This window comes from Opisthorchis viverrini, assembly GCF_000715545.1.
Source record: "Opisthorchis viverrini unplaced genomic scaffold opera_v5_15, whole genome shotgun sequence".
NCBI classification, from domain to species: Eukaryota; Metazoa; Platyhelminthes; class Trematoda; order Opisthorchiida; family Opisthorchiidae; genus Opisthorchis; species Opisthorchis viverrini.
This window is the reverse complement of record NW_008751671.1, coordinates 2,926,079-2,936,299: the sequence shown is the minus strand read 5'-3', so window position 1 is coordinate 2,936,299 and position 10,221 is coordinate 2,926,079. Positions and strand designations below refer to the sequence as shown.

At 42.9% G+C, this 10,221-nt stretch overlaps 1 protein-coding gene across 1 annotated transcript; it reads left to right on the top strand.

Annotated features, from left to right (window-relative positions):
• Nucleotides 1-7,668: 7,668 nt before the first annotated feature.
• Nucleotides 7,669-8,655, top strand: T265_01433 (hypothetical protein; the record flags this gene model as incomplete). The annotated part of the gene is made up of 1 exon (XM_009165459.1): nucleotides 7,669-8,655. The coding sequence occupies one exon, from the start codon at nucleotides 7,669-7,671 to the stop codon at nucleotides 8,653-8,655; it is 987 nt and encodes a 328-aa protein (XP_009163723.1).
• Nucleotides 8,656-10,221: the final 1,566 nt, after the last annotated feature.

Genomic DNA, 10,221 nt, shown 5'->3' with positions numbered 1-10,221 from the left:
CTGAATTCTGAAGTTTGATTTGTAGTCACATGCCAGTCAAAGTGGATCATTCATGGATCATTCATCGTGTCAGATACTATGTAATTCTGTCATTCATGGCACAGGGGAAGTGTAATTCAGTCACTATTATCCTTTTCATATTGTGACTTCCATCAAGCTAGAATGCGTTTATATTGCTGAAACGTCTAAACTGTGAACTAGCGCGCAGTAACTGTTGAACTCTACCAAAGCACGCTTCTGTGATTCAAACTTTATTTGGACAACTCATGTGATAGCCCAAACGCTACTATTGATACCACAACTGCCTGGAGATGGGAAAATTCGAGCAACCACCTTTGAGGTGTTGGGTCCTTGAACTCTATCTCATATTTCTTTGTGGACCGATTTGTTTCCGTTAACTGAATTAGACAGTAAATAACCATGTGTCATTCTTTGGACAAATCGGATGATTTGTACATGGATGTCGCGTACATTTAGTCCGAGAATAAGTGATGTGGCATTTTTAGGCTTGAACCTGATAAATGCCCAGTCGAGGAGAAACGAAATAGCTCAACTTACTGACCAGAAGTTCGGTGGTTCCAACCTAGCACTGTCACTGCTATCGTGCTTCTTTCAGTTGGCATGGCTGCTGGCACCAAAAGGTTGTTACATCTGTCGTTATTATTTATTTACCGCTTCAGCATTCATTGACGAAATCTGAGCAACTCGGAGATCGGAATTTTATCTTAAATACCTACATTAATAGTCAGCATTGAAATGTAAATGTCTACAGATATGCTGGAAAACTGAAGAGGATGCTCGAGGAAGAGGGCTGACAGTTCGTATTATGGCGTTCGACCACCTGTGCTAAGTTCACCTACCACTAAAGCAAGCCCTAAATGCAACAGGATTACACTTCCTATAAAAGTGTTCGTTTGGTAAAATGCTCTTTTGATGCTGTGGTACTAACCAGGACTACCATGAAGTCAACAAGTGATCTGAATCGTATTCTATCTGAGTGGGAGTTCATCACACTTTTGATCAGCTAATCCTGATAGGAAGGTATCACCCTCAACTACTGTAATTTAACACACTTTATCGGGAATTGTATAACTGACTGAATGAGTAACGGTAAATACTAGCAGGACTATTCGTCTGCATAAATTTTCTCTTGTTTGTAGAATTTCTTGAACATCAAGTGACTCGTAATTATGCAACACGTTGAGTAAATTCTCTAAAGCTTGAATGCATCAACATAACGGCCACGAAATCTCGGTTCAACATTGCTGGCAAACGATGCCCCTGTGATACAACATTTAATGACCTGAATTCTATGCGCGGTCGACATGTTCGGGAGTGGATCGAATGTTGTGTTAATTTAACGTGGTTGAGGTTTGCTGTGTTGTTGCACACCGTAGGTTTCACGTCCATTTGAAGCGTGCGACCGTCGGCTGTTCTTTTCAAAGGAAATCGACGTATATACCATGGACTAGTCTGACTAACTGGGGGCTTCGAAACCAGGCGTGTGCAGCCAAGAAGCGATTGCCCTTAGGACTACTGAACATCTGCATGGCTTGACCTCAACAGGGTTAACCAAATTACACCGGTTGCTCGCGATTGAGGGGTCTTCCAACTCTTAGTCGATTCCCAAAGCGTTACATGCACCGTTACGCGGCGTTTCTACCCTGCGTTCAGTTAACCACCTAGCTGCATGTTACTCGTCACCCACCTACCGCACTGGAACGCCTGTCGCTCGGTCGGTCGGTCGTTCGTGTGTGGTCCGTATATGTAACATGTGAAACTTAGGTATGGGTGCGCGTTACACATGTTCGTAAGCAAGAACATGCGCAAACGTGTCACTTTTGTAAAAGTGAGGTGTCAAACTGCCCTGGGTTGATAGCCGATCCGCTAAATTGCGCTAGTGCGTTTGTCTACCGACAAGGCTGCCTGAAGCCAAATGGGTGTTGGTGTGGCTGTGTTTCTGTGATCAGACAGACGAAATTTGTCCGCATCGCACTTGGGAGTTGTTAGTGACGGTGGTGGTCCTCTTAACTGTAGTGAAAGAACGTTTCAAATGTCAACGTGTAGTTCGATTCATACAAAGGGATGAGATTGTGTGTTCTCGTGTATGTTCATCGAATTTCATGTTTTGCCCAAAAAAATGGGCTGTGCGCGTTGTGGAACTAAACCGTGTTCTGAAAAACTGTAATACGTATGTTCGCTCTTGCTCAGTTGATGTAAAATAATATGCAACAACTTTGTGAAGACCAAAAATGATACAGACGAGTGCAGAATCGGGAATAATAGCAAAGTAGGAATCAGTAGATTTTTTTCATGGTTTTTAGTAGATCCATAATCATCTCTGGGGAAGGATGCGTTGTTTGCAGAATGGAATCGTATTCTATCTGAGTGGGAGTTCATCACACTTTTGATCAGCTAATCCTGATAGGAAGGTATCACCCTCAACTACTGTAATTTAACACACTTTATCGGGAATTGTATAACTGACTGAATGAGTAACGGTAAATACTAGCAGGACTATTCGTCTGCATAAATTTTCTCTTGTTTGTAGAATTTCTTGAACATCAAGTGACTCGTAATTATGCAACACGTTGAGTAAATTCTCTAAAGCTTGAATGCATCAACATAACGGCCACGAAATCTCGGTTCAACATTGCTGGCAAACGATGCCCCTGTGATACAACATTTAATGACCTGAATTCTATGCGCGGTCGACATGTTCGGGAGTGGATCGAATGTTGTGTTAATTTAACGTGGTTGAGGTTTGCTGTGTTGTTGCACACCGTAGGTTTCACGTCCATTTGAAGCGTGCGACCGTCGGCTGTTCTTTTCAAAGGAAATCGACGTATATACCATGGACTAGTCTGACTAACTGGGGGCTTCGAAACCAGGCGTGTGCAGCCAAGAAGCGATTGCCCTTAGGACTACTGAACATCTGCATGGCTTGACCTCAACAGGGTTAACCAAATTACACCGGTTGCTCGCGATTGAGGGGTCTTCCAACTCTTAGTCGATTCCCAAAGCGTTACATGCACCGTTACGCGGCGTTTCTACCCTGCGTTCAGTTAACCACCTAGCTGCATGTTACTCGTCACCCACCTACCGCACTGGAACGCCTGTCGCTCGGTCGGTCGGTCGTTCGTGTGTGGTCCGTATATGTAACATGTGAAACTTAGGTATGGGTGCGCGTTACACATGTTCGTAAGCAAGAACATGCGCAAACGTGTCACTTTTGTAAAAGTGAGGTGTCAAACTGCCCTGGGTTGATAGCCGATCCGCTAAATTGCGCTAGTGCGTTTGTCTACCGACAAGGCTGCCTGAAGCCAAATGGGTGTTGGTGTGGCTGTGTTTCTGTGATCAGACAGACGAAATTTGTCCGCATCGCACTTGGGAGTTGTTAGTGACGGTGGTGGTCCTCTTAACTGTAGTGAAAGAACGTTTCAAATGTCAACGTGTAGTTCGATTCATACAAAGGGATGAGATTGTGTGTTCTCGTGTATGTTCATCGAATTTCATGTTTTGCCCAAAAAAATGGGCTGTGCGCGTTGTGGAACTAAACCGTGTTCTGAAAAACTGTAATACGTATGTTCGCTCTTGCTCAGTTGATGTAAAATAATATGCAACAACTTTGTGAAGACCAAAAATGATACAGACGAGTGCAGAATCGGGAATAATAGCAAAGTAGGAATCAGTAGATTTTTTTCATGGTTTTTAGTAGATCCATAATCATCTCTGGGGAAGGATGCGTTGTTTGCAGAATGTTTGTTTGTAAATTATTTCGTTTCGCTAATCTCGTGCAATCTGTTTTCAAGTAGGAAATGAGGCTGACGGAATCTCGGGGACTACGCCTACCTGATGAGCTAAGGAGAAAAATTAGTGTATTTCGCTAATCTCGTGCAATCTGTTTTCAAGTAGGAAATGAGGCTGACGGAATCTCGGGGACTACGCCTACCTGATGAGCCCCAATAAGGAGAAAACCGGTCGTGGGCAGTCGAAGAATTTTCAGCAACCTTATGAGTAGCGCATTACGAAGGTTGCGTTGTTCTTTCATTAACTCAGAAATAAGAACATCCCAAAAACTTATAGTATTTCGACCAGTTTGTTGGTCTTCGCCTTCCTATTGTGCTTTGGAAATAATTCCAGCTAAGTCATGCTCCCGTTAAACTGATGAGGTCTAATGTACTATGAGAATCCAGTGGTGATACCCTTAAAGCACGATCACTTCTAACCATTCTCCCGAACTCGTAAGCTCCAAGAAAAGGCGACAGCATCAGGATCTTCCATTCAGGAAATCACGCAACTGCCTTGGGAGATCAAAATAACGTCTCTCACTGCATCATTTAGCATGAAATTCCTCCACTTTCCCAAACCACAAGAGCAACTGAGAAAGCCTTCAGATATGAAAGGGAGTGACAGGTTGACGTTGTTCTCCTGTCTGGATTACAGGTAACCAATAAAACTGCAAAACAAATAGTTGTGAACACGGGGGAAGTAAAGCAATGGTAAGCAACCTGGAAAAACTCTACAACGAAAAAACAAAACTTAAAGAGGTGCCAAATGATGGTGCATCACTGACTCAATATAATCAGTTCATATTCATCACAATGCACACACAGGAGAATAAGTTTTCCACACAACTGTGGAGCGAAAGAATTCAGTAATGACCAGCCAGTTGCAATGCATCAAACGAAGTGCGTCAGATCACTTAAGAATTTTCAGTATGAGATTTGGTTCCGCCGTACTATTTTGATAACTGAAATGACACTTGACAAGTTTTCACTGATTTCACGACATCTTCAGCAGTTTGTGACAGGGAGCTTCGGAAAAAATCGTATTACGTCAGTCTCTATTCTTGTCCAAACCTAAAGACTAAACATTTCCTAGTAGGAAAACAGTTTTAGCTGCTTCACCAAAACATATATCGGAGTAATGCGCCAACCATTGTTTCTGATCTGTTTATATTTGGACAGACAGAGCACACACCTTCAGTACCAGCCGAAGAGATATTTTCCTCGGAAGCGTTCAACCATGAAGGGAACAAATAACTAGCGCCACCTTTTTAAAAAATTTTCCAAAGCTTATGGTTAGGGAAGACGAACAGATAGAGCCTTCAGTGGTTTGTTCGAAATAAAACATACTGTCAGTGACGAGCTTATCCAGCGTTCTAACATCAACCGCAGTTGATGGTGGGTAATGTTACTGTGTGTGAAGTACTATAAACACAAACTGTCGACTGCGCTAAATTCCGTTCACGGAGTTTGAGCTTCAACAGAATGCAAACTTCCTAACTTAGAAATAGTCCAGAGTCTACGCGCAAGCATAGACTTTCACGACATCCGATGCTTAGGTGTTTTTTTGGTGTTACGAAGAAACAGGGTTTCTTGTTGGAGTACATCCATCTTAAGTTTGTACATCTGGATTCAAATGATGCTGAGGCTATCGACTCTGGATCTTGTTGGTTTCTTGTAGTCGAACCCAAACTTTGAGGAAAAGTATATGTTGCTCTCATGAATAATAGCGATCACTGAACTGGGTTCGAATGTAGAAGTGGTTGTTCTCTAGATAAGGGAGGGATCTTCGCAGTTCGAATATAAAAGCATGTGAGTTACTCTCATCGCCTTCGCTTGGGACACACCAAGTCGATGTTACCATCTTAGGATACTGTAAAGCCCATGCATGTCTGACATACGTAGCACTGAACAACGGCAATCACTGCATGAGGTACACTTCCTTAACCAAACCACAAGCACTATCACATACATGTTCGATGGCTTCCATTAGGGTAGATATCAAGAGAGGTTCACCGCCACTGCCATTTTCAGGCATAATACCTTGTTCTTTAAAACTCAATCCTTTCTCATTCTAACTTCGTACATATATGCAGTCACCAGACCGCGGTTTTACCGCAAGTATCTCAATTCCGAAGTATCCCATTTTCTGCATTGGAAACCATTTTTGGACCGAGTAATTTCATTCAGCCCTTTGGAAATACGTACCATTATGCCACTTTTTAGGGGGGGAGCATCACTTTGGTCTATTGGGTAAGAAGGCACCTACGATTCAGACCGTGAAACACTGAACGCAAAATTGCTTTGGAGATACTTAACTTGACTTTGCGATACATCGGGTAATTCAACTCGGGGCAGCGTTAGACTGTCTAAGTTAAAGCTTTAGTTCGTTCGAATTAGATAGTAAATTTGCTTCGAATATGATTTTTATAGTTTCACTTCTGCTCCTCAGCCAGGAAAGACATCGCTTGGTATGATGTGTTATGCAGGCAAGTAGTGACATCCTCGCAAATCACTTTTCAGACCCTCCTCGAGAGATCTTTGAAAGTAAAATCATCTAGCCTGCATACTTTGGTTCTTACATAAGTTTAAGTTCTTTCTTTGTAACAGAGTGCTAAATAGCTATGCAGCTGTTTGGGGATTCTGGCATTTGCACCATGGCACTTTACCAACTCTCCCTTGGATGATATCCAGCCTTCGTCCAGTCTTTTTCAGTTGGTTTCTACAGGGCGAACCTCAGGGTCGGAACTGCAACCTTAAGGTGCAGTTTGATATGATAGATGGATTGGTATGATACTACGGGTTTGTCCAAACCCTTCTGCATTTTTCCATATGTATGGTCTAATGAGCCAAGCTCAAGCCACCACAGAACTAATATGGAACAACAAGTAAAGCTCAATAATGCCCCGATACAATTATGCACCATGGGACACTGGAACAAAACCTTTTCGGCGGTGGACGATAGTTATCTTGAGGGTGACATTGTAAGAATACACAACTCAGAACCGCTTGCTTTAATCTGGTGAACCACGTGAAAGAGATAGGCGAATGTAGCTGAAGGGGAAATGAGCTTGAGCAGAAGTACCCACACAGTGTTCTACGATATATATATATATATATATACTAACGGCGAGTGCCTGTTCCTATGACTGCTGTAGATCATTTTTTCGTCCTTTTGCAGATTCATATAGCTGTACTTTTGACTGCTCCTGTGCTAATCCTCTCGTATTACAATACTTCTTTTGCCTGCAAGTCTTTTAACTGGAGATGTAAATTACTCACAAGGACTGGCTGAAATATGGCCATCCCTTCTGTTCGACTCAACTTGAATGCATTCTTAAAGGCACTGTGTTAATTCCATAAGTGTCATGTGGTCTGAATCATGAACACAGTCATATCCCAGTGAAAAACTAATGGCAAATGCAAGATAGAGGACTAAAAAGCTGCATTACACAAACATGTAAATCGCGTCTACTTACATCGAAATGGTGTGCCTTTTAACAGCCCAGTAGGGACTGTGACGGAATATTTTGAGTGATCATGGTCGCAATTTCCTTGTGAAATAGGAAGTTTTATCGAGAAAAGACCAGATACAGTGCCTTTCAGACATCGCTTCCAACCCAGTATACTGAACATAATGTTCGAAAATTGCACTACTTGGTCACATGTGCTTCATGACCCTATGATGGTCACTGTTGCTAGTGAGAAATTGTCCAATTAATCCAAGAGCTTCCTTTAGAGAGGGTATACACGCAACTTTTGTCACAGATATCTGAACGTCGTATGAACACCAAAATATTTGACAAAACTTTTTCTTTTTTCAATCCAGACTGTTGCACACAATGACACGAATTCCTGGCCACTACACGACTATCGTCGAATGCCAACTTCCTTAAGTACACAACGTCCATGCAAGTTGACCCGTCTGAGGGGACGCCGCGTGCGAGGAAGCACACGATCTGTGTGGTCTACTCTGTATGCAGGAGCTCGCGCAGCCGCCATGCGAAGAGCTTTGCCATTCTCAAGATCAACACGTGAACAAATGCCTGCTTCCGAAAACGGAATACACTGCATGGACCTCTATAAACCTTCCGATATGAACCTGTTAAACGCAATGGGTTCTGAAGGAAATATCACTGAGTCTCCACTTCCAACGATCAGTACGGACCTGCAAGCAAGACTTCATTCGAACGTGCACGATGCTCTAACAGGACGTAGCAGAGCGGGATACTTTGAAGCAGCCAATCTTCGAGTTCCAACATCTCATTCAGCCTCAAGTAAATCGTCTGTACTCATCGGGAACCCAATTGTCATACTCAATCCGAAAGAACCACGAGAAATATTCATTGGTGGTATTCCATCTGTTCCATTGCCCCTATGGGCTTATAAAAAGTGTCTAACGATGGTCAGAGGGGAACCGCATGAACTAGGCCCTCGGTTATGCCTTCGCCTGCTGCAAAGCCTATTTAGTTTGCACTATCTGGTTACGCACAACTATAACGGATCTGGAGGGAAGGCACCTATTGATCCAATTGTGATGGGCGCTGTTCTCCGACAAGCACAGATTCAGTTCGGATCAGGATACTTCTTTACCGAACCAATGGCACTAGGAAAACTTCGCGATTATTTGAACAACGCGTTCCGAGTGATGGCTTTCAGACAACGCAAAGGAGAGCGCGTTCGTTCACCCTTCTGGAACGAACAGGGCGAACCGGTTCATGGATTGGAAGCGCCAGTGGAGTTTGCTGAGACATCGGATGTGATTGTATTGACCAATGAATTCTCTCCAGACTTAGTAAGACCGAATGAGACGAGTGGATCTACTAGCACACCAAACGACGTTGAATTCGAAGAACAAAACACCTGAATAACTGTTTCCCTTGGATTTTGCAATCAAAAACAAAATAAGTCATGAAATCCATAATCCCCGCACTGGAACATGTGAAACGGGTTTGTATAACCAGAATGTTATTTATATTTTGCGAAGACATGTAAAATACATTACAGTCCATCTGAAGTAGCAACTTTCGGATAATCACGAGCAGCAGGATTTATTTCAGCACAAATAAATATCCCGTCATTCATAGCCACAAGGGGAGCTTCATTCAAATATCATCAGAATGTAACTTTAGTCTATAATTAGGGTCGAGAGTACTGCAAACTCCGAGAAGTCAACATTATTTCGACATCAAGTGGTCACAAGTGGGACCAACCTCTGCGATAGCATCGACAACAACTTCGTTTTCCGAGTTTGAAGAGAGAGGGTCGGTAGGCAGTTAATGCGATGCAGATGCGGTATTTTCTGACAACAGAAAATGGCGTCAGCAAAAGGCGGAACCGTTCAATTCCCAGAAACGTGTGCGAGCACATGACATAAGTGGGACATGTGTGTTGCACTCACTTCAAGCTGTGGGGATATTCATCAAGCCAAAGAAGCTGTAAGTATGCCTAGTCCTTTATAAGATTGGTATTATACAGGTTTAGCGAAGTGCAGTCAAGAGATTTTTGCATCCATGTGCAAATCTGCTCAAAATTTTCGATTTTATTTTCATCTCATAGGAACACAGGACTCCAAAGTAGCTGCCGCTACTACTGGTACCACGAAGCTTAGTTACAGATGTGGGTTACATGGAAGACCTAGTTTGCATTAACACTACTTTTACCCTTTAAGACAGCTGAAAATCGCATGCAGTGGTGAATTATTGTTGCGGACCACAGATCAATTGCGATGGAGCAAGAAAATGGTTCCGCCCATATTTGGAAACAAAGTAGAATCTGAAATACGTTGTCGATTACGGGATCAGAAATTGAAACTGGCGAATCCTGTTACTCTCAAAAACACCATTAAGTTTGTGGGATGAAAACTCCAGTTTCACGAAGGTTTGACACAACACCGAGTTGGAATTGCGGGCGACCGTGAATGTGCCTTTGCGGTGAAACCCACTAGAAACGGACAGCAAGCGGAATAACCGAAATCCCCGTTTATAATTAATCTACTGTCTAAAGCCCACCAAACAGTAATAAGCACAACCATATGAGAAATTAATGGACTTCTCGAGTGGTCGAACAGAAGTTTTCTGGTCTTCGCGAGTATCTCATTCGTTTCTCGTCACTACACTTCATCGCAGTGTGGTGGCATTGAGTCTTATGACACGGCTATTCGTGGGTGTGGAATCGATTTAGTACATCATTAAGACCACCACTGATATAAACTCAGATATACTAGTGCTTAAGTGCGATGCAGTCGTGAGGGAAGAAAGCAATACCAAAGCAGGCAGTTCAAAGTATTGTATCCCTGAATAAAACGATCGACAATAAGGCGGACACTATTAAAATAAACGTTCACGAGTACGTTGGATAAGGGCGTTGTCAGCAGAACTGACCCAGCATCCTCTGCGAATCCCACTCGACATACGATCACGGCACTAGGACA